The 25,870-nt window shown below is 45.2% G+C and overlaps 1 protein-coding gene and 1 long non-coding RNA gene across 4 annotated transcripts in view; both read left to right on the top strand.

Annotated features, from left to right (window-relative positions):
- The window catches only part of LOC119165877 (uncharacterized), a 122,134-nt gene that overhangs the window by 47,403 nt on the left and 48,861 nt on the right, over positions 1-25,870 (top strand). For all 3 annotated transcript variants that reach the window (XM_075870610.1, XM_075870609.1, XM_075870608.1), the window contains exons 3-4: positions 16,836-16,874; positions 18,266-18,286. In XM_075870610.1, coding sequence (XP_075726725.1) covers positions 16,836-16,874; positions 18,266-18,286 — 60 coding nt within the window. The remainder of the gene's footprint in view (positions 1-16,835; positions 16,875-18,265; positions 18,287-25,870) is intronic.
- LOC142768600 (uncharacterized) lies at positions 921-14,277 on the top strand. Its single transcript, XR_012885352.1, has 5 exons — positions 921-1,002; positions 11,776-11,836; positions 12,533-12,826; positions 13,753-13,844; positions 13,987-14,277. It is a non-coding gene; the product is annotated as an uncharacterized LOC142768600 (long non-coding RNA).

Genomic DNA, 25,870 nt, shown 5'->3' with positions numbered 1-25,870 from the left:
TATCAAAGAAGTTTTGCTTAGGCGTCTGCGTCTCTTGCTTCACCTCCACGCTGCACGTTATATTTACAAGAGCAACATCAAACGAGGAGTGTGCATGAGAAAAATAATGAGACAAGAAATGATCGAAATCTTTTGCATTAATATAAAGATGCAAGACCTTCGCGAATTTCATAATTTTGGGAGACAATCATAACGGCTGTCGGTTTATGCTAGTGCAGTCGTTATTGTTCCTCATTAAGAATGTATATGCGCTGTGCAACGTTAGCAAGCCGTTCTTCTCACAATTTGACGTCAGTGCCAATGAACGAAAGTTTCATGTCTTAGAACTTCAGTACCACTGTTTGAGATTAGCTACATGCACATAATTAGGCTGATTCCCACTTGCCTTTTAACCATACCTGACTGCTACCGAATAAAAAAAAAGATTGATGTATGATTTTTCAGGTCTGTGACGCACATTTGGTTATAGTGCAGATAATTATGTGCAAATATATTCTAAAATAGAGAAGACAAGTGAATTTTTGTAGCACTTTTTAAACGTGTCACGACATGAAAGCATCGCTTTTGGGGGGGAAAACTGTGCAGGTGTGTGTCAGCGAATAATGTAGAATCGAGAGTAACTACAGTGTAAAAATATATTGAAAAGTACAAACTTCTTTACAAAAAAAAGCTTGTGGTCACAGATAAAATTTCTCTTTTATGTTGTTAATAGAAATGCCTTTCGAAAAAACAGAGAATTTCTGTTTTTGATGTTGGCGTTCTACAGACAATCGATCACGTGACTTTTATCGCTTGAAAACAACTATGAAAATACATTTTGTTCTAAGAAAAATGCGTAATAATAGGTGCTGCTGTCCTTGCATTTGGCGCGCTCCAGTGCAGGCTTCCTCTATTAGCATAGCTTCTTCTTTGCGGATGGGCCCGGCTGACGCGCTTTGTTGTCTCATCATCGGAGGTCTGGTGCCATTAAACTACTGCGCTTTCATAGAGTTCTCCTATCAGGTGAGTGAGAGTTCCGTTATAAATTTATGTAATTACAGAACTATATTTTGTGTACTTGAAGTGCAGTTAGGTATTTGCTTTAGAGCTCGATGACGGTGATTCGCTTAGCCATAAACAGCTATCAATGTTTCGAGAACAAAGGTTCTATAAAAATGTTGGTTACTAGAGTGCATCGTATTCAGGTGCGCTGCTGCGCTTAGCCGTGCGGCTGGTGGTGTAATTACTGGCAGAATGTGTATTCCGAACAGTATTGTCATTTTAAATGTGGCGAGCGGGTCCCACTACCTGCGCAGCGTGCTTTGCTGTTACCGCGTAGAGCATAGGCTTACCATCGTGTGAGTTCAGTTGAAGTATTCAGTGCGTGAGATTGCGGCACACTGTAATTTTTGACCATTGTCACATCTGTAAGGAACCAGTTGAGGCGCGCTGATGCTAGTGCACCGCTAGCGTTGCATTCAAAAATCGTGCTCACGCCATTTGGCAATGTAGGAGCCCCATTTGTGTCGATCGCGTGTGTCCTTAGCCACCTAGGAAGCGTAGCTTTTGTTTCTTTACCGGTGTAATTGACTCGTTGTAAGGTTCTGCATTCGCTTCAGCCGGTGTCACCTGGAGTTGGCGACACGAGGTCCGTCCGCACCGCGCCAGCCGCTCTCATTGCCTTGACGTAGGCGCATTTGAGCACGCCTGGTGCCCCTTTGTCATGGATAATGAAGGGACGCAGACGAGGTGGCGTCAGCGTCTCTGGGTGATGTCGCCGCTGTCGCTGGCGCGGAATGCAGCAGGTCGCGCGGACGATAGATGGTGATGTGGCTTGCAGACGCGTGCATTGGCTCCAACAGCCGACGTTGTTCAACTGAGTCCAATGTGCTTTCCTTTCGAGATTTCTACTGGAGTAACTCCGGGAATTTTCAAGTACGCCCGTATACTCCAGTCATCACGGAAGATCTAATAGAACCTTTTTTGTGGGTACTTTCTCTGACATCAAGGGATAAGCCTTTTTGTGCTTATAGACGGCAGAGGGTGCCAAAGCGCGGAAAGGCAGAACGTGTGGCCGCTCGTTCGGCCGACCCCCGAGCAGGCCATTGCTCATGAGGCTATGGTAGCAAATCTCCAGAGAGGAAGGAGAGAAAATCTCCAAAGAGGAAGCGAAGTCTAACGGCTGGATTACCGCCCACAAAAAGCGGAACGCGGATAAAACCCTTAGAGCACGAGACGCGCTCGGCTAAGAAAAATAGAGCCCACGTTGGCGCCACTAAAGCCAGCCAGCTGAGAAATGTTGCCGCAGCTTCCAGCCTACCATGCCTGCCCACATCACACTTTCGAGTGGTCGTTCACCCGAGAGGAGGGCTGGACGTGCGAACATGCATGCAGTAAAAGGTCACGAATGTCATTTTAATGGTTGCCAGGCTGCCTTCAGCGGCAGCTGAGGAAGATATCGTGTGTGCGCACGCCATGCAGAATATCTTCGTTGTGAGCACACTCTCCAAATCGAACGCAAATGTATACTGCAAAGTGCCAGAAGTAATCTTGGCAGATAAAAAGCACTCGATCAAGGCCCACATTACACCTCCACGAAATACCTGTAGAGGTGTGGTCAGAGGCATCGACACCGATGTGGCCAAATCTGCGCTCCAAAGCCTTTTTTGTCACACCGAGAAGCTCGATGGTGCTCGTTGTCAGGCGCATGAAACAGACGCCTACCGTGATCGTAATGTTCGATGGCATAAAAGTACCCAACTATGTTCACTGTGGCCCCAACATGCTACGCTGCACCCTGTACAAGAGGCAAATCTACACTCACCGTAACTGCGGCAAAATAGGCCACAGGCACGACGTCTGCCCTAGACTGACTGAAAAAAATGGCAGCATATGCACAGAGTGAATGATGGACAGTGGGGCGAAGCATTCGTCCGTCCATTCGTTCTTGCTTCCCTCCGTCCATGCGTCCATCTGTGTGACCGTCCATGCTTCCATCCACCCATCCGTGCGTGCGTCTGTTTGTGCGTCCGTCCCTGCGTTCGTCCATGCTACCGCCTCTGCGTTCATTAGTGCCTCCATCCATGCATCTGTCTGTGTGTCCGTTCGTCCATCTATTCAACACTCGAAGTACCACCATCTCGCATCTTTTCATCATATATTACCCATAAATAAGCACCGCCATCCAGCGGACTATCGAAGGACTAAACGAGAGGTGGCAAATGCACGATTTCTTACGGCTTGCCCTTCGGGTCTACTTCCCGCCTTTAACAATCTCGAGTTCATGGTATATACTAGTTCACTGTATTCATATCACTGTGGTCCAGCGCTCGCTTAGCCTTTCTAAAACAAAGGAGATTACGCCCAGCGAGTATAACGTAGCAACCTCTTTCTCTCAGATAGTCCTCAATGTACATGCCAATGGCTGCTAATAGGGATCGCGGCGTGCGCGTTAACTAAAAGCCGAATGCTCCTGTCTCTCATTCCCCATCAGCAGCCATTGGCATGTACATTGAGCACCATTTTTTATTGTTCAACGACGCACAGAAGAAATGTCTCACCGGCACCACCTTCGAGATCAAAATTTTCTACTTGTTACGCACTACAATGGCTACATGGGACGAACGGGTGACGCTATCGGGAGCTTTCGCCCCTAAAAGTGTGTGAAAGTGCGGGACTTCGATCATCGCGAATGGACACGAATGTGTGGAGCCGAAGTGCGCACAATGCAGAGACACTCATCTCACTGGTGACCATACCTGCAAAAACAGGTACGAAATTCTCTACGTTGTGAGAAACGGCGTAGAAAAAGAAGGAAAGGTGCTCACAAGACGAAGAACGCTACGACCAACCCCGGAGACCAGGAAATCGCCACTCCTGCCAAGACTCCAGCTGCGTTTGCTCGCGGGAACGCCGCCGCCGAACGCTCTCAGAGTTCCCGGGGTGACTTCAACTCGCAATCTACCTGGGCGGACAAGGTAGCCGGAACAGGTGAGTTCCATGCACCCGCGCAACCAGGTCAATTGTCACAGCAATCGCGAGATGAAATACAATGTCTAGAGCGCGAGAATGCGTCTCTTCTACAGGAATTATCTGACATTAGGTCAATCTTGCAATAAATGCAGCTGCGAGAGCACGTGTCTAGCGAACAAGCGACCACAGTCAAAGCGTCCGTCAACAGAGACGCAAAACGGAGGGAGGGCCCTGAGCCCATGAACAAGAAGACGCTTGACGTCTCAGGCATCCAAATACTGTTTGAAAAGCTAAGAAATGACATTATTGCTGAAATCACCTCTATTATGCTCGAACTGACCGAGCACACCGCGAGGCTTCAAATTTTGGAATCAGACAGGTAGCACGCACTGCTTTGTACACCCCCTTCGAATCCGTAAAATGGCTAACGCAAGTAATCTCGTCATCTGGCAATGAAATTGCACCCGCTTCTGCAAAAGGAAGACATTATTGCAACACTTACTTAGCTCTGCTACCGAAAGGCAACAGTAATGCTCCTGCAGGAAACGCTCACCGATGTCATCGCTCTTCGTCGCTATTATGCTGAAGCGTATTTCAAGGAGGGTAAGAGGGGTGTAGTGACACTCGTCTCAAAGCATCTCGCCTATTTACGCCATGACATAAGGCCGGACTTCAAAATTGAACACAACATGATCGATCTCATCCCGAATGCCTAACTTAAGCAATCCGTTTTCATTTTAAACGTTACAGCTCACCAGCCGACAGAAAAGAAACGTTCCATGCTCTTTTCCACAAAGCGTGTAAAATTTCAAGGATCGAATGCTCATCATCGTAAAATTGCAGGGATCGAATGCTCATCATAGCAGGGGAGTTTAACGCACATCATCAATATTGTGGCTATACTAGGGATACCGCAAAGGGGAAAACCCTCGCAGCGCATATCACAGCTCATGGTCTCACATTAGTCACCGATCCTTGATACCCCACCAGAATAGAGAACTCGGTCAGCAGGGATATTACACCAGACTTGACAAAGGTTAGGAATGCAGAGAAACCCGCATGGACCAACTAGAGCAGAATCTTAGTAATGATAACTACATTAACAGCCTCGCGATAAGAATCTCATCACCACCGCTCAGAAAATTTCACGTGACAGACTAGGACTTTTTTAAAGATATCAAAAAGCAAGACGAGAATAAATACAACTCGTTAAACGAATAGAAGACGCTGCTGCTTTCACAAAGGAAGTGGAAATAAAAAGAGAGATAGAGCGCATTGACAGTTGTTTAGCCCACCTGCTAGAAGCTTAAAACATGCTGCACGCTCAGTGGAAAAAGCAGAAACTGAACCGACACCTACGCGAAAAATTGCTGAAATGAATTAGCAGATAGATGAGCATAGTGAAATGCTAGCTCGACAACAATTGGACGAGGTATGCATTGCCGTGCACGAGCAAATGAGGAGTGGTGCGAAGTGGAACCTCCTCAAACATATACGGGGAGATAAACAATCCAAAGGTAATCAGCAGCTTGCCATTAACAGACTTACTCACAACTTAAAGAACTCTAGACTGACGGATACACAAATGATCGATGAGCTCGCCTCGAGATATCTTTGCACAGAACGCGCCTCACCCAATGACTACCCGCCTGCTGTGCCAGAGACAAGAACGAACCCTCTTGGTTTCCCCTTCACGTGCGCAGATGTACGAGAGCTTCTATATGAGTTCAGCTGCAGATCAGCTCCGGGTCCCGATGGGATCAGTAACAAACTCTTAAAGAATTTTACCTTACGAGGATATTGAACTTCTAACGAATAAAACTTACTGGCTATAGGAGACCGGTGAGTTTCTAACAGAGTGGTGCGACGCGACCCTCATACTCATCCTGAGGCCGGGCAAACCCCTGGAGCATGGCTCGCTTCGGCCGATATCTCTCACTTCATGTGCGGTGAAGGTGCCCGAGCACGTTATCCTCAACGGGTAACTAAATTTGCCGACGAAATAAATCTTTTTCTATTTAATCTAATTTGATTCAGGCCATCCATGTCAACGAAGGATGTAATGTTGTTTTTAAAACATAAGATCTTCAGCAGGGTCTCCAGAGCCACCAAAGCTGTTCGGGCACTTGACCTGGAAAAGGCACTTGGCAAGGTCAAACACTCTAACATACTTTACTCCATTGAAGAAGCGGGTCTAGGGGAACAGTTTTACAACCATACGTCAGCTCATTTCTTAAGAATAGAAAAGCTACCATTCGCCTTTTATCTCTCGGCTCGAAGACGTTTATTATTGGACCCAGAGGCACTGCACAAGGGGCACTGCTATCACCATTTTCATTTAACTTATCGCTGAGAGCCCTTTCCCGCAGTCAAGCCGAGATTGAAAGTCTCGGTTACTCCTTCTACGCCGACGACATCACCGTCTGTTAAAAGGGAAGCAGTGATGGGCAAATTGAAGAGCGATTACAAGCAGCCATTAGTGTTATTCAAGATTTTCTTCACAAGGCAAGCCTCGGCTTGTCGACTATTAAATCGAAAATGCTCCTTTATCAGCCAACAATCAGTGCAAAGAAAGAAAGTTTCCCTAATATTGTGATCACCACAAAGAATGGCTGTAATATTTCGATTGTAAAGAAAGTTTCAATACTCGATATGTTCCTGGAAGAGGATGGCAGTAACGCCTACACGTCAGAATGCATCGCAGCCAAAGCCGATTCAAAGACAACATTAATCACGAGGGGGGCCAACAAACGAGAGGGGTTATCCGAGGAGAACCTTCGTAGACTCTTTCACGCCTTCCTAATGCGCCACATCAACTTCGTCACCCTGGCCCACGAGTGGAGCAGGAGGGATGAAGCCCGATTAGAATCAATGTTTCAAAGATAATGAAAAAGGCACTGGGTCTTCAACCGAGCACCAGTACAGAACATCTGTTGGTGCTGGGTGCCCATAACACCTTTAGAGAAATGGTAGAGGCACAACAGGTCGCCCAAGTATCAAGACTGGCTTCCATGGTGGCTGGAAGACAGCTACTAGCACATATTAGTAAACGATCTCCCATCGCCAGATAGAGGGAGTTCGCGCTCCCTATCAGTCAGGGAAATAGATACTATATCTCAGGTACCTAGAAACATGCACCCTCAATAGAACTACGCCAAACGCAAAGCAAGGGCCAGAGCCCTTCGTCGAACAGCATCTACGACTGAGGACAACGTCACCTTCGTGGACGCAGCGCAATACGCAGCATCCACTCAATTTGTTTCAACAGCCACGTCATTACATGGAGAGCTGCTGACATCACTTACGCTCAAAAACTCGGATGCCGACAAAGCCGAACAGGTGACAGTGGCTATCGCCATGGCCAATACGAACCGTTCTATTATTTAGACGGACACGCGAGCCGCCACTAGAACATTTATGAAAGTCTCGGTCTGCAAAGAAGCCACTCTCGTTCCCTATGCTGCATCTTGGACAGGCGAAAAGCATATAATTTGGTTTTCTGGTCACGTGGGCAGTGATGCTAACGAAACCACCCCAAACGCCAACGAACTTGCACACTCCCAGGTGCGAGGTCTCACTTACCGCGCCGGAAGTGGGCACTCGGAGGCCGAGGGAGCGCAGTAGCAAAGGGACCCTTTTCTCACTTTTAACGAGGTCTGTAAGCACTATCAGCTAGGCGTCGGATATTTAAGCTTCCACTCCCACATTTAAACAGACCAGAGGCAATCACCCTGCTAATGTTACAAACAAATCATGTCCGTTTATTTGGTCAAAATTCATAGACGGAATAGACCCACCTTGTCCAATTTGTGGTCGTCTGAGGGGCACCCTTCAGCACATGCTGTGGCAGTGTCACGTCTTGCGCGGGACCTCAGGGTCTCCCTCTACTGAGGAATACTGGCGCCAGCTCATTACAAGCTCCGCAAAGGACCAGCAGCTAAGGGCTGTCCAGAGAGCCCGCAAAGTACTGAGAGCCTGAACCTCCCGGCACCATCATGGGTGGGACCCGTAGACGGTACCCCATGTCGGGGGCATTCCCGTCTTCTCAGGACTCAATAAAGTTCCTTGACTGACTGACTAAGCAGGTCGTGCAGACGGACGTGACAGTCGCGGCTGCACACCGAACATGCACGCATGTGGACTTTACGTAGGATTATAAAGGGCCCTCAACACCGGAACCCTAGTGTCTTGAATGGCATCGTTAGAGATTCAGTTCGATAATATAAGCATTTAAAAAAGTGACGCTATGCAGTGTCTCTGATCAGAAATTCCTCGACTCGTTCCATGCTACCGCAATTATTGTGTATCGTCATCTGCATTAACAGTATTTAGCGAAATGTTCAGTTGAACCCGCATATATCGGACAAATATAATTCTTGTGTATGTCGAACAGTTGTGAAATAACACTGTATGATGTGTTGAGCTTCAATAGATTGAACATATTGTCACGACGTCAAAACAGAGGTCTTGCCGTAGAGACTGAGACACCAGAAGCAGGTCGATCATTTTAATTAGAACGCGCAAGCGAGTTCTTCTTCTTCGTGCATTTCGTAGTCCTTCGTGGCACATGCACAACTGTCATCGTTTTTCTTGGGCAAGCACGTGACATTTGCCTCCCTCCGAAAGAAGCATCGTCCCGATGCGCAACTTAGGTGCTCTACCAGGCGTATGAAGTGGTCGTACGAAAACGGTAACCGGGAGCTAATTAACTCGATAAATATGGTTTCATACGCACGACGTCCACGACTTCGGGCAAACGCTTTTGGCGCTTAGAACTACAATTAGTGTCGGGAACAACTTCGTAGTTCACGTCGTTCAAGCGTCGCGTTACGCTGTATGGACCAAAGTACCGTCTTAGCAGTTTTTCAGACAGTCCGCGTCGACGTATCGGAATCCAGACCCACACTTTGTCGCCTGGTGAGTAGCTAACAAACTTGTGTCGGTTGTCGTAGCGTTGTGCATCTTGATGCTGCTGATGACAGATGCGCACGCGCGCGAGCTGTCTGGCTTCTTCGGCACGCTGAGTGAATTCTTCGGCGTCTACATGGATGTCGTCACACTCATGCGGCAACATGGCGTCCAATGTTGTCGTGACTTCGCGACCATAGATCAGACTGAACGGTGTCATTCCAGTGGTTTCTTATCGAGCGGTGTTATAAGCAAAGATCACGTACGGCAATATCTGATCCCAGTTTTTATGTTCTGTGTCAACGTACATACTGATCATGTCTGTGAGGGTCCTATTGAGGCGTTCCGTCAGTCAGTTTGTCTGCGGATGGTATGCAGTTGTTATCCGGTAAGCTGTACCGCTGAGTCTGAGAACCGACTCCAAAAGCTCTGCGGTGAAGGCAGGTCCTCTGTCTGTGATCACTGTTGTCGGAGCGCCATGCCGAAGGACGATGTTTTCGATGACTGAGTGGCTTCTGCTGCTGTGCCACGCTGCATAGCTTTAGTTTCCGCATAACGCGACAGGTAATCAGTGACCACAATAATCCATCTGTTTTCTGTTGTGGAAATTGGAAAGGGACCCAGGAAATCCATTCCAATCTGGATGAACGGCTTTTCTGGTGCTTCGACTGGATGTAAAAGATCGGCTGGCTTGCTGGGAGGCGCTTTGCGTCTTTGGCAGTCGGTGCACGTTCGCACGTGATGGTTAACAGCAGCAGGTAACTTTGGCCAGTCGACAGGTGATCGGCATCGTGGGCACGACGGTCTTCAGAGTGGAAAGAAGCGGGACGAGAAAAGTTCCCGAAGCCGAAATGTCACGGAATGTCAAATGTCGCGTGCTTGCTTAAGAAAGACGATGACAATATGATATATTTAACACGGTGACATCCCGAAAGCCGTTAAGCACACTGCACTACACGTGCATGAAGTCCGCGCAGCGTACTGAAGTCCGCGCAGCGCCCGTCTTTCATTTCTCTAGTTTTCTTCTTACCTTTATTTTTTGAACGTTTCGCTAATTCACTTAGCGTTTGCGTGCCGACGAATCACTCCTCGTCATCGCCACAGTCTGAGGGAGTGTCTTTCCTCACTTTGAGCTTACTAGCTTCTTTTTGACTCAGCGACCCAAATGTCTCAGCACGCTTATCGGTTCTCGCCAAGGGTCGGGATAGTTGAACATGACTTATCTCTTCGCAGTACAGCAGCGCCTTCGGAAGGACTGTAAAACCAGTTAAGCGTTGTTGGCAGACGCACCACTGAAAGCAGTGTCGTTTGAGACGGCATCGCGCCAAGCATTTTCGAACATTAGAGGCTTCGCGTAAGCGCTTTGAAGCACGCTGGATGTTCTTGCGCGCGTTTTTCCTGCGTGAAGTGAGGGTTGGTGCTTTGAAGAGGTGGTGGCCTTTGATGAATGCACGCTTCGTGGAAGGTATCGGCGCCGTGGTTTGACGCTCGATGTCAAACTTGTTGTAAGCGTTTGCTTATGCAAAGCACGCTGGCTGTTCTTGCACGTGTTTTTTCGGTGTGAGGTGAGGGTGGCTGTTTCGAAGATTTGGTGGCCTTTGATGAATGCGCTCCGCAGAAGGTACCGGTGCCGTGGTTTGAGAGTCAATGTTGAATCTGGTGTAGGCGCTTTTGGTAACAATAGGGCATCTCTATCTCGGCAACACAACAACCTGTTTTTTTTTTTCATTCAGTGCTTCTTTCTTCTTGTGCATTTCATATGGGTGGCCGGTGGATCCTCGTTGAGCTGTTCGCGATTTTTTCCAATAAAATAAATCATTTATGACCATCGGGTGTTTGTTTAAGGTGCTGCTTTTGCATTGTCAATCGGCAATTTGCTATTTTTTGCAAGTGTAGACGTTTCTGAGAGACTTAGTCAGGTTTTATTCGAAGCGCAATTTCGTATATCGGATTACGTATATGTCGAACAATTTATCATCTCATTCTAGTTCGATATATTCGTGATCGACTGTGCACTAAAAGTGGCGCAAACTGTCGAAGGTGCAGACCAGCGCTTTAAAATACACAATTTAAGATCCACTTAGAGCAAGGAATTCAGTGTTAAAATAGCCTGACAGTGGCTTGTTCATTTTTTCAATTCTTTCTTGCTTTGTGATTTTTGTTAAGCATGATTTTGGCATTCAAAGTGTATGATAGTACACAGTGTGAATATGCGCAAACATCCTACGCTAACAAATTGTATTTTGCCTCACGTTTCTTTAGGTTATTTCATAATTGCAAATATCCGCGTATTTTAAAAGACATTTCGAGTATTAAAACTGCATTGTACTCTAATTTTCTAGCTTCACGTTCCAGGTTCGCATGGAAAATTCTGTTTTTTATAGCCATTGTACTTTTGTCTGTTCACAGAAAGATATCGGTGCAACCTATGTGGCAGTGCTACCGCAACTATCTCTCTGCTTTCCTAAAACATGTCGCTTTATACAAAAATATCACCCACTTTCAAATCAAGTGGCCGTTTCAAAGCTGCATCATTAAATTCTGCATGATTGGCACAATATACAGTCACATCAGCCCTGAACACAGGGAAATAAGAAAAGCGGAGCGAGAGATTCATGTAGCTCTAAATCTTAAACCATGCAGTTTGATCTGCGAAGTAAATATTTTTGTTATTTCATGGATCAACTTGAAAATGTGAGGAATTCAAAAATAATTGCAATCGGTTACATTTCGTCATGTTTCCGACCCTTGAAGAAGCAGCCCATACTTTGTCCATGCACGTATACTTCAGTTGATGATTTTAGGAGTTGACAGTGTAAACCTTTAGAGAGAATTTTTGGAGAAATGTATCATTGCTTTCCTAGTTTTCACAGGCAATCAAAAATCATTCGATCAATGCTCCTTTATTTATTCAAGCAGTCCACCTGTGATGATGACCTTGTAGAAATGCCAAGTTGGCCTTTCATATTTGCTAAAGGTATGCTAGTTCCTCCATGTAAACGTGAGTAAGTTTTAAACCTAAATTTTCAACTTGCAGGTGGTGGTTTATTAAAAGCGAAGTCCTTCGCCGTTTGCATTGACAAAGTTCCTCTAATGCACCCATCGAGTCTGAGAGAGGCGTTCAAAGTGTTATTCCTGGCACACTATGCATGACACGTAACCTACCTTAAACAGACAAGTCTCACCTTGGAGTTCACTCAGAGGTTAGAATAAAGCTAAATCTTTCACACAGTACTTCAGCCAATAACTCCAGGTTTCCGATAACGTTTTTTTAATTCGTTACATTGATCACCCAAACGGCCTTCATTTATTGAGTTGGCTCCATTTGGTGAAAAGGAAAACAAAGCATTTTAGAACAAAATTACTAGCATACCTGTTTAATTTTATGCTTCCTGTTCAAAGAATACTGGTGGCGAGAAACGCAAGTATGCTGGCTCTCAGTGCATAGACATTAGAAGCTTCAAATCCAACCTTTAATGGTAGAAATATTAGAAGCTTCATTTTACACCAATGTGGCGATATCCTACTTAAAGTGTAGGTAAATAAAGAAACAATTCATGTACGCAGAAAGGTATATTCTTATTGAAGAGCAAGAGGGTACCTTTGTAGGTACGCCGTATATAACAATATTCTGGTACATCTGATGTGCTAAGCACAAGCCCCTTCTTTTTAGGTCAATTGCCACTCTAAATCCCGGAAGAGGCACAAACGTTGAGCGGACATGTTGGAAACAACACAACCTGAACCCAAAAGTGGCTTCGTTGATTAGCACCCTCAAGGACTACAACTTTTGACCAACTTTTGACCTTCCGTGCCGGCCAACTCGCTCAGTTTCTCAAATTCATGCCTGCATCTGGGTCCCTTGGGATAGTGAGGGAATATGCCACAAATGTGCCAAACAGCCCCAACTGCCAGTTTTTTTTTTGTTTCATTTTGTCCGTCATGGACAAACGCTTCACCCGACATGGTACAAATCTTTCGTTCTCCAAGATCCGCATGTCTGCAAGTGCCTGAACTTTTATGGTCTACTTCAATAAACATGTTACATGGAGCATACACGCTATATAAAGGGAAAAGTGCAGATACAACAAATAGTCCTTTCGAGATTTTCTGTTCTTGCACCACAAACATTTTAATTTTGCATAACCTTTAATATGGAATATTTGGAATCTGACGTGGCTGCATGCGAATAGATATTTATTTCTAATGTTTCTTGTTACATAACAAAACAGAAAACTTATTGTATTGACAGACACTTGTACTAAAACAAGCACATTTTGAAATTGCAAAAGATATCTTTACTGCAAATACAGAAGTTTAGTAATGTTACAGAAATTCTCTGTTAGTCAGAACAGCAAAGTTTATTTAAAGTAACAAAGTTTTCTGTTACTTATACAAAAAAATTATGTCAAATCACAACGATCTCTGTTACTGATAAAAGAAAAAATTAGTCAATTCACAAAATCTTTCTTTTACTGAGAATAGAAAAATTATTCAAAATTAGCAAAATTTTTGCGATTAAAACAAAGTGAAAACGAAAAAGCAGACATTTTCCGCTACCCGGAACAGAAATATCTGTTCCGGGCAACAGAAAATGTAAAAATACAGAAAGCATAAAAACAGATAGCGAAATCAAACAAAAGTTTTCTGGCAGGCCAGCTGCAAGCCAGTGTGTTTTTTTTTTTTAAGAAACTTTTTAACAGTGTATCTGCACGGGCTAAATATCTATTTTAACATGAGCGGATGGTAAGTGTTAATCGACTCCCACAAGATCTTGCTTGAGTTGCCCATTGGTGAAGAGGCTCATGGAATTGCCCCTCAGCTGTGTATTGGAAACAAGTGAACACAACTTAAGAGCAGCTTCAACTGATACCTCTATAATGCCCTTTGCAGGTGACGTGCGCTTTCTGTCAGAATCTTGCTATCTTGGCAGCAGACATCATGTGAAGAGCGTCCACCACATCAGCATTGATATGACTTACCAGGTAAGTTTAGCCGAACCTATCAATTTCTTTCACGTTTGATTTTATTGTAAACTTCCTATAAAATGTAAACCTTCGTGGGGTGTGTGATTCATTGTTATGTATTTATTGTGTTATTTGAATTCACTTCTATTTCTTTTTGCAGAAATATGATGCTTAACGTATGCCTGTGCTGGCATTTCACTGCACTGACTTGATGAAAACAACAGTCCTGCGCAACTTGAGTCCTTCACAATTGGATAAGGGGCCTTCTTTCTGCCATGTTGACAGAAACCGCCCTGTGCTGGGAATGCGACAATATTTTCCACGGAAGACGCAGAAAGCCTTTGGTGTAGTATGTTGATCAGTTAGTGTTGGCAGTGGTGTGGTGAGGTCAACTTCTGTGTGTGCACATAGGTTACCTCAAAAAAGGAAAATAAAGCGTTTTTTTTTGTTTGTCCACTTTCTTGATAAAAGAACCCAAACAGTGCTCTGCCAAAGAACTTTCGCCATGCGTTCAGCGTCCGACAAGTATACTTGAGATAAATGTTCATTTCCACAAGGACTAACTGAAAGCATTTGCAGCTCGTCATCGGAGAGTAATTGTGAACACGCGAGAGAAACGGTCAAGATCAACCCCTGTTCTTTGTTGAGAAACTGATGGGAGTACGGTTGGTTTTCGAGGGAGTAACAGTTCAACAACGAAGGAGGAATGGGAGCAGCGATGCGATTCCTTGCTCAAAAGGGGAACGCTCATACCCACGTCGCTCTCTTTTGGCTTCGAGTGTAAGGCTGACTACGATGTATGCTAGCACACGTTTGTGTCGGATATGAACCTACTTTTTTGCTTTTTCTTCTTTATGGCTTTGTTCAGTAATGTAACGAGTAATCTTCCACCTGTCAGGGCATCTGTTATGCGAATTTAGGCATACGTGTTTTAGGTTTATCGTGTATTGCTTACAAGTGTTTTCGTCCTGTTTGGCAGCGTTAAGCGACTATATATTTTGTATTATTGACTGTGCACTGCTATATGGCATTTTGTAAGTTTTTACTTTATTTATTCACTCATATGTAAGCCTCAAACTCAGACGTTGTGAACTGTATGTTTTCCTTGCGATGCCTCAAGTTTGCCGATCTATCTTCAGTTGTTTTCACACCTGTGTTCTACCGATTTCTGATGCCAGGAAAAATGGCTGGGGATAATGTCTAGTCGCTATATGGCAGGTTTTTTTTTCTTACGTCGGCATTTCCTTTTCCGTGTACCGTAAAAATATGCTTAATAACGCAGTACTCAGTAGTAGTAATATAACTGTCAGTTTGGGAAATGGGCATTTACATGCATTCGCAAGAAATTAGAAAAGGATTAAAATATAGGTTCAAATTACAGATCGTTAACGAGTGAAAGCTGAAACGCGCGTTTCCGGCGTTTAGCCGTGTGTAACATCCGACGGTCCACTGAGGCATTTCCAATTTATTGGTTACATGTTCATGCTTCCCATTGAGGTTAGACTTTTGCTTTGGGTTTACCATTGTGATTGTGTCCCAAGCCACACATGATGTCCAGCATCATCACGGTAATAGACAAGTATATGTAATAAGCGGGTAAATGCGTTTCGCAATTGTCAAATCACAGTGGTTGTTTAGGAACCACAGGTGATCACGCATGTCACAGCCTTAGTGAAAGCGCTGATGAAAAAACTCCGGCGAAAAGCGAGCGTTTGAACACACCCCCGTTATCAACAAGTTTACGCTGCTGTGCCCACAACGGCGCTTGTTCGGCGGGCGTCGTTGCGAGCGTTTGACATCGGGAGCCTACTCAGTGGCGTCGTTCGCTGCATCCGTCCACCACCAGCGCTTTATGCCCATTCATGATTTAGCACGGCTTGAAAGGCTGCCGAGTTGTCGGTACGCAGTTCCCGGTGGCACTCGGACTCCTGGTTCTGTTTTTTTTTTTGCCCGGACTGCACCATCGAACCGGTGAATGCTAGGCCTCTGATGTTTCCAGTGTCGGAGCTCTTTTAGAGTTGTTCGTGGCTTACTCATGTGGAATTTTCAGTAGAAATAGATACGCGTCTGCTCGACGCCATGGCTGCGATGCGTGCATGATGTCACTCACAACGCAGACAATGGTCCGCATGACAATAGCCCGTCTTACTGACGCTAAGAACGACGTACCTGATAGCAGAGTGAATGAAAGACACTCGTGACACCTACGCCGAATGGTTTTTCGTTGCTCGTAGCCATATACAGCTTGCATTGTAAAAGTTTGACGACCTTTTTTAACCTCTGGTTTGTGCTCGTATATCAAGGTTACGTGATAGGAGCGCCAGGAACAATGTACGCATTTACGGCGAATCTGGTCTCCTGTGATCACATAGCAGTAAGAAGATTACGGACGATTTTTCATTGCTCGTAGCTATATACAGCTTGCACTGTAAAAGTTTAATGGCGTTTCTTAATCTCTCTTTTGTTCTCATATATCAAGGATGCACAATACGAGCGCCAATTACAATCTAGACATTTACCGCAAATTTAGTCTCTTGTGATCAGATAGCAGTAGGGAGTAAGCACAAGCTAAAATTTCTACGCTAATTTTTCCCATATACTTGGTGTAATCAATGCTGTGAAAATTAATAGCAACCAAACGGTTATTGATGTATTTCAAGAAAACCTTACTGCAAACACTGGTGATGAGATAACTTGCCTCATGAACAGCACCTGTACGAGCGAGCAAACGCATTGTGATGAGGAGGGAAAAGCTTTGCAAAACGTCCCTTCATAAATCGTTTTGATAATGGTGAGCCGGGTTCGCTGATTATATGTTCCGCATCACGAATAATTGCAGTATTCTGTAAATATGTTCAGCGTCAGACGTTTTGGTGAGTACGGACAAAAATATATCGTATAGACAAACACATTACTTTCCAACAATACACTGGTATGATTTCTACCAGCAGCATCTGTAACAAGCTTTTCAATAAGCATTTTTTTAATAAAAATGCTTTTTTTGTCTAGGCCTAACAAGAAGAACAATTGGCCCTGGGAATCCCGGCCGTACGTATTTTCCTCTTTCTAAACCATTAGTTGCAAACTAAGCCTGCATACCCACAAATAGATGTCTCGAGAAAAAATGCAAGAAAACGCTGATCGTTCTTATTCTTCCTGCTCAGTTTATTCTAAAGAAAAAGTGAAGGAAATTTTGTTATGGGCGTAACCTAATTAGTTAAAATTACGAATAGTTCATTACTGTCAATAAAAATGTTATTCACGGTACCTTCTTCATAAAATCTTGAAACATCTGTTGACTCGTCTTACCATATTGTGAATGTAATCTCTGGATGTTTGAAGTTCTAGTATCTTGATCAAACTTGTAGTCTAAATGGCACTAACTGCTTGAAAGAGCTAATATATAACTATTGTTCACCTAAGATGCAAATTCTTTCATTCATGGCTTTTAATTTGAATATGACTTGCATTGTCTGGCACGTGGCTTGCTTACCTACAATATTAAACCAGATTTCCAATATGCAGCAGTCCATCAGTAATAACCTACAGGGAATTCACGTCGATTCAGTCACGTTGGCTGCAGTTAGCTTAAGTGCACGTCTATCAAACCGTTTTTAGCCCTATCATGCGCATCGCTTTCAGCCTGACAAATTTTGCAGCACATGCTTCAGTGGAACGTCCACTAGCGTTCTAAATGTGGCGAATGTCCACTTCGCAGCATATAGTCCACTCAAAGAAAACTAATTCTTATCCCGCTTCGATAGTGTTTGCCCTTTAGTCAGAGGGAGCAGCCACAGGGACAACTGGTACGCCTCACACTTTGTTGATTCTTTTTTTTTCAAGTGTATATAAGAAACTAGCTACGAATACCAGAAATGCTTATGTGGAATAGAAGAACAGCGTAATGCTATGTACAAGAAGACATAACATTTATACGTTACCAATAGGTAAAGAAATTTGTAATGAGGAACATTTTGCATTTGCCAAAATATGTTTGGAGTTCTTTCATTACGATACATTATTGAATTATGATATTCTTTGCAGCAAGTAGTTGGAATAATTACTTGTACTCACCAATTATCATTTTAATATGAACAGATATATATACTCGTACAGCCGAACGGAAGCTCTTTTGAAATGGTGGTTCAACGCATACGTGGTTCCTCAACGAAATTTGTTACCTTTTATTGAATTGTTTTGTAGATCGCAGAAGTAACAAATTGATAGCTTTGCTAGCCCGTCCATGATGTCACAGCTATGCGCCAACGCTTCTTAAGCGTGAAAGATAAGGTAAGCATAACACGTAGCTTGATATTGTTAATATAATATTTCACACAACTTGTGCCGCTTTCCTAGTTTGGACTACTTGTCAGCTGACGAAAATTAGGAAGCAAAATGAATTAACGGTAGAATTTTATATTTCGCTGAATATTTTACAGGAAGTATACTACGACAACCAGGTAACTATTCATTTGTGTCTTACATGGTTTTTCACACGCGAGCTAACAAAATGGCTGAATATATTTGGCATAAAATTCATGCTTGAGGTAACATCCTGAGATTCTTGGTGTTATTACGCTAGTATCTTTTGTTTTGAGTTCCTCAGTGGTGTGTAGCATTTTTATGTTGGTATTTTATTCTTCTTTTTTTTCGATTGCAGACAGGAATATAGCTAGCAACAAGTTTGTAAAATCCGGAAAATGGCTGCCTAAAAAAGATTGACGACGCATGACACTATAGTGTGCCAAAGCGTAAACAAAGTGAAAGCTTCTTCACCTACCGGACATTGAATTTCTTTTGAGAATGTTTTTTCTACAAATTACTTGGTTCTGTACCTACACTACGGCTTGTCATGCAATGACACGTCGGTAGCATTTACCTATTCAATGATTTAAGTGCAACTGGTTTTTTTTTCACCTCTCTAGTTAGATTGAGCATCTCCCTTTTTTTTTTGGATAGTGACTTATAGCATAAAACCACACATAAATGCACGTTAAGGGCACAATGCTTTTTCTAGATCATAAGGTTAGACAATTTTGCTAAAAATTTCAACTTTGCACTTTCATATTATTGTCAGTAGCTTGAGCCAGTATATTCGGCTGGTATATTGAAATGTAGGCACCACAAGCACCATGGGAAGATTAATTAATTACTTTTTATACCTAATTCACTCATGCGAAAATGCAACAATAAATATTAGGTATCTTTTTTCCAACAACCGAATTGATATTCTATACAATCCACAGCACCATAAATGTTGCCCGATAAACCTCACTTAATGCTGCGTTTCGAAACTATATAAAGTCAGTGTATTGTCCACATTATGAGGACAGGTTGATCAAGCACGTGCTACAGTTGCTATGGAAGAAATAATTTATGCCAAGCACAAACAGTGCAAAATAGATACCCAACAGTAAACAGTTTCGAGTGATAGCAGCCAGCGCAGTTATGAGTAGTCAAGAAGCTCAACTCTGGGGAAGTGAGTTTAGCAAAAAGAGGGATGAGCCAATGTGAATGCGCAATGCCCTCACACGAACGCTTAAGCTCAAACACTGCTACCTTTCGGACTGGTTTCTAGTTGCCCAAAAGATCGCAAACCACAAGTATGGTACAATGTTTACTCTAAACATTGAGCCAAGTGAAGAAAACTTCAGTCCTAGTATTTCCGTTGCGTTTGTTCATATCTTCAAAAATCCAATGTTCAACTTGAATGGTGTATGTAGCGATGTGGTAATATCAAAGGTTTTGTTTAAAACATTCAAACAAAACTGTGTATCGAGAGATATAATAAAGTTACTTAAATTAACTAGCATTGGTGATTTGGCAGCTACAATTCTCTTAACACTGCCTGGCTGTTGTATTATATTGAAAAAGCTGTAACCGTTCCACATGAACACATGAAATTAATAAATTCACACGAACAGCCGTATTGCTGTTCATGTGAATTTAATAATTTCTTACGTTAGACCCAGTAGGGAAGTAATAACAGTGCTCTGAAAACTTTCCAACTAGCAGATACCCTGCGATTTTGCCACCAAGTCCTTGTATCAGATGGAATAAGACCATCTTATTGTTTGCTCATGTCTTCTTGACCAGTCCTGTGTGTTTCACCACGGATACGCAGTTTTATATAACTATGACCTCGTTTTATGAAGTATTATGACCTCGTTTGCACCTTAACGTAGTCACTACCGCCGCTGCTCTGGCAGTGACACTGTGGCTGCATGAATATTCACTACTTTATGCTCTTAGATTATGCTTTGACGCAATAGCTTCGTACGTCGTACGTCGAATATGAGTTTCTAAGTCCACGTATTTACCTACACAATGACAGCTACACATACGCCTGAACCAATAGACTCGCACTCTAGCCTAGCAACACAAGCGTGATGGACCATGATCCGGCATTCAGTGAAGGTGGGTGGGTGCACGAGCGGGGCTACTTTATTGCAATAGTAAATATATGTTCACTTTCAGGCAACTTCTCGCCATCGCCTCATGTATATATATATATACATATATAGGCAAGATACAGATGACGAAACTTTCGTGGAAGCGTCTTTACTAAACGTTTTCAGCTGGTGGACCAGCCTTCGTCAGAGTGATATATATAAATATATATATATATATATATATATATATATATATATATATATATATATATATATATATATATATATATATATATATATATATATATATATATATATATATATATATATAATGCAAGGGGGTTTAATAGCGACGCCAGGTAATAGGCAGACAGCCGGTACGGAAACAAATGCTCGGGCAGTCCAGCGTCTACAGCTCGTGTACCCGCTCATGCTTCGCCCTCAGTGATGGTCCCACTAGTCATTGCCTTGCTAATTCCCCTTTACAATGCCCCGGTGACGAAGACGAGCCATCCTGGCGACTCAAGGTGACGAGAAAACAGGAGAACGTAACAGGGCTTGAGGTGACTGACGTGTACCGTCTCACGACCAAGGTGGCGCTTGTCTGTGGACGGCTTGAGCGATTCAATCACATAGGTGACAGACTAAGGGTGCTGTATGACGAGGTAAAGGCCCGTTCTTGAGTGCAAACTTGGGAGTCAGTACAGGAGAGTGGAAAGGCAGTCGGAGCCGCACGAGAGAACCGATGGGGAAGGTATTCTGAACAAGATCATGGTCGTGGCGATCTTTTGGGGGGCTTGGTTATCGGCTCTGAAGGACCGTGCAAACGGACGCCACTCTTCGGCATGTTCGACCATTTTATAAACTGGGCTGAATTCGGAGGCATCAAGATTGTATGGCAGATTTGTGTCGAGTGTGTTGCAAGGGTCACGACCATATAAAAGAAAAATTTGAGAAAAGCCTGTTGTTGATTGAATCGCCGTATTGTAGGCGTACGTCACAAAAGGAAGAACAACGTCCCAGTTGGAGTTGTCGGAATCATTATACATAGCATGTCTCTGAGGGTTCTGTTGAAACGTTCCGTTAGGGTGTTCGTCTGAGGGTGGTAGGCTGTTGATGTGCGGTGTACCGTACGGCGTGAATGTAGGAGCTGCTGCAGAACTTCGAACAAAAATACGCAATCTCTGTCACTCAGGAGCTCCCGTGGTGCACCATGACGAAGAACAAACCGGTGCAAGATGAAGATAAAGAAATAAATAAATAAATATATATTGTAGTGAAGAAGATGAATGCTACTCAGAAGGGCAGGGGGTAGGACTCAGTCGGTGAAGAAGACGACGTTTGGTTGGCTGGAGACTCAGGCTAGTTCCGCCATTACCACTTGACGTGTCGTTACCGCTCTCCTGTTTTATAAAAGAGTGCCACTCTAAAACGCCCCATTTATTTGGTGGAGGTGCTGGGTAACGCCTAATTTTGGAATTGCGAAACCGTACGTTGCCTCCAGTTGCTACAATGTCCACGGACGACGATCAGCAGGTGGCCGCCTCGGCTACAACTACTGCACCTCCTGTCTGTCTTGGCTCCTTTCGGCAACGCGATCCACCTACCTTCAGTGGAACCGATGACAAAGACGTGGTAGACTGGCTCGACGAATACAACCGGGTGAGCAAGCACAACAAGTGGGATGATGCGCACAAGCTTACTGTCGTCCAATTTTATTTGACCGACGTCGCCAGTCTGTGGTACCGTAATCATGAGAGAGACCTCCCCACCTGGTTGGCCTTCCGAACAGCGTTTGCGGACTTGTTTGGCCGTCCAGTGCTTCGCAAACTACGGGCCGAACAGCGCTTGCGTACCAGGGCTCAGCAGAATGGTGAGAATTACACCAGTTATATCGAAGATGTGGTCGACCTATGCCGGCGTGTCAACTCCGCCATGACAGAAGCCGAGAAGATCAAACACATCTTGAAAGGCGTGACTGACGACGCATTTCAGATGCTTGTCGCCAAAAGCCCGCAAACGGTAGCGGAACTGATCCAACTGTGTAAGAGCTATGATGAGCTCTGGAAACAGCGTGACACTACTCGTCGTGCCACCGCGCCATGTGCAACAATCTCCGCTTTAACGTCGGCTGGCTCTGTAGATCACACCAGTTTGCTTCTCGAGATCAAGCAATTTGTACGAGAGGAGGTCGCACGCCAGTTGTCCCTCGTGCCTTATACCTCTGAAGGTGCCCCATCTACTTTAGCGCCATCAATACAGCGAGTAGTCCAGGAGCAAGTGTCCGAGGCGCTATCAACAGCTCACGCACCACCTGTGGCTGCTCCATTGACCTATGCGAAAGCAATGAACGAAACCCGACGTCCACCTGTCGCGAACAGCTACGTTTCTTTGTCGCGAACGCCTACGTCCACGCGTCCCTTTGTCGTACCGACTGAGCCTATGTACCAGGCTGCCCGTCCTTTCTCCCGACCACCACCTCCACGCTTTCAGAACCCTTGGCGCACTCAAGACAACCGCCCCATATGCTTCACCTGTGGAATTGCGGGTCACGTGGCACGATTTTGTCGACGGCGTGAGTTTTTCCTGCGTGACGACGTCAGGCCCAATTATGATTTACCCCCACGACCGCAGCCGGCTGTATATTGCGAGACTACCACCATGGACACATTTTCACCTCGCCGGAACTTCAACAGACACCGGTCGCCTTCACCTCAACGCCGTTCCCTTTCCCCTATGCTACGTCGACCTCACCCTGTCCCTGAGGAAAACTAGGAGCCGCAGTTCCGGGGGCAAGAACTGCGGATCTTTCGAACTCCACAAGACCTTGGTTTTCGCCGTCTAACGTCGTTGCTGTCTCCGTTGAAGGTATACCTGTTTTCGCATTGGTCGATACTGGCGCCGCAGTGTCTGTAATGACTGAAAAACTTTGCCGTCGACTAAAAAAAGTCACAATGCCTCTACACGACTTCGTTTTGAGCACTGTGAGCGAGCAGCGAATTCGCCCTTTTGCTGCATGCACGGCACCTGTCGTTATTGCTGACAATATTTATGTCGCCGAGTTTGTAGTGCTCCCGCAGTGTTCCCATGACATTATATTAGGCTGGGACTTTCTCTGCTCTCATCATGCCGTCATTGACTGTGCTCGCGCGGAACTGGAGTTTGCGCCGTTATGCGACGCTGCTTCACTCGACTCGTCCCTTTCACCTGCAAAAGTTTTCGTTGCCGCCGACAGACACTTCGATACCCCCGTTCTCGTCCGCCCTAGTTCCGCTTTCCTGTGACGTTTCTAGTGGCTCAACTGTTCTTTTTACGCCTTCTGAAACCGCGGTTCGCCGCAAGTGCTTCCTTATTCCTTTCGCCGTTCTGAATATTCACGATGGATCAAGTGCAATTTATGTATCAAATCCGTTTCCCTCGCCTTCCAAGTTACTGTGCGGAGAGTGTCTGGGCTTTGCCGATGACTATAATCTCTGGAGTGCACGTGTAGTTCCTGACCACTCGACTACGCTACCTATTGATGCTGTTGATTGCTGCGCGTCATCCTCTTCCCCATCATTCACCGACGCAATTTCGCGCTGCATCGACACGAACCTTACCGCCCAGCAGCGCACCGACATCATCGCCCTCATCGAGCGCTTCCGCGCCAGCTTCGACCACCAGCAACTGACTTTGGGCCGTGCTTTCGCAGTATCTCACGAAATCGACACTGGCCTTCACGCTCCTTTACGTCAGCGTCCGTATCGGGTATCGGCATCTGAGCGTCGCATAATCGCGGAACAAGTTGACGACATGTTGAAGCGAGGTGGTATTGAGCCCTCTAACAGCCCGTGGGCCTCCCCAGTTGTTCTAGTCAAGAAAAAGGATGGCTCAATAAGATTTTGCGTCGACTACTGCCGGTTGAATAAGATCACGCACAAAGATGTTTACCCGCTACCTCGCATAGACGATGCCCTTGACTGCTTACAAGGCGCGGAGTTCTTCTCGTCACTAGATCTGCGTTCAAGTTATTGGCAGGTTCCAATGGCTGACGCTGATCGCCCAAGACGGCTTTTGTTACCCCTGATGGCTTATATGAATTTAACTTCATGCCATTTGGGCTCTGCAATGCGCCTGGCACTTTCGAGCGCATGATCGACAACATCCTCCGTGGCCTGAAATGGCAGACATGTCTGTGCTATTTAGACGATGTCGTAATATTTTCAAGCGTCTTTTCAACGTACCTTCAGCGGCTCGAGGCAGTGCTTACTTGCCTCACCGCCGCCGGTCTACAGCTCAACTTGAAGAAGTGCTGCTTCGGCGCTCGACGACTCCTAATTTTGGGCCATGTTGTATCTAGAGGTGACACTCTTCCGGATCCGACGAAACTGCGTGCCGTTGCCGAATTTCCCAAGCCGAAGACCTTAAAAGAACTTCGCAGCTTCCTCGGTTTATGTTCATATTTTCGTCGTTTTATTCGGAACTTCGCCTCCATCATATCGCCCTTGACTGACCTTCTTGCCGGCAACAACGACCTTTTTAGTTGGTCGTCAGCTTGTGATGATGCATTTGCCACACTCCGCCACCTTCTTACGTCACCTCCTATACTGCGAAATTTTGATCCTCTTGCGCCGACGGAAATACACACGGATGCCAGCGGAGTTGGCCTCGGTGCTGTGCTCGCCCAGCCTAAACCTGGATTTGATGAGTACGTCGTCTCTTACGCCAGCCGTGCACTCGCAAAAGCAGAAGCCAACTATTCAGTCACCGAAAAAGAGTGTCTAGCCATCATATGGGCCATAGGCAAGTTTCGACCATATCTTTACGGGCGCCCATTCAGCGTGGTTACAGATCATTATGCATTATGTTGGCTCTCCTCGTTAAAAGATCCCACCAGCCGGCTTGCCCGTTGGGCGCTTCGGCTACAAGAGTACGACATCCACGTCGTTTACCGATCTGGCCGAAAACATTCTGACGCAGACGCTTTGTTCCAATCACCTCTACGATGTAGTGACAAGCCGCCGTCTTCGCCTGCCCCCGACGTATCTGCACTTAGTGTCAGTGACATGCGACAGGAGCAACGAAAAGATCCTTGGATCGCTTCACTTATCAACTTGTTGAATCGAACTCCCTCGCAAAATATCCCTAGAGGTATGCGCCGCCAAATACAGCACTTCGTTATCAGAGATGGTTTGCTATACAGATGTAATTATCTCTCCGAAGGACGCCAATGGCTTCTAGTCATTCCCAGACGTCTCCGCTCAGACATATGCGCCTCCTTTCATGCCGACCCACAATGCGCCCATGCTGGAGTGTTAAAAACCTACACCCGCCTGTCCCACCGCTACTACTGGCGTGGAATGTATCGCTTCGTTCGTCGCTACGTACGTTCCTGTCTCGCTTGTCAACGCCGGAAGAATCCCACTCAAAGTTCTCCAGCTCCACTACAACTCTTACCTTGTCCTGCCCGACCGTTTGACCGTGTTGGTATTGATCTGTATGGACCTCTTCCGATTACACCTGCTGGAAATCGCTGAGCAATCGTCGCTATAGATCACCTTACGCGCTACGCAGAAACTTCACCACTCTCTTCTGCGTCAGCCAGTGACGTCGGTCGTTTCATACTGCATCAGATCATTTTACGTCACGGTGCACCACGTGAACTCCTGAGTG

The sequence above is a fragment of the Rhipicephalus microplus genome, chromosome 8 (assembly GCF_043290135.1).
Source record: "Rhipicephalus microplus isolate Deutch F79 chromosome 8, USDA_Rmic, whole genome shotgun sequence".
Classification (NCBI taxonomy): Eukaryota; Metazoa; Arthropoda; class Arachnida; order Ixodida; family Ixodidae; genus Rhipicephalus; species Rhipicephalus microplus.
This window is presented reverse-complemented; position numbering and strand designations above follow the sequence as displayed.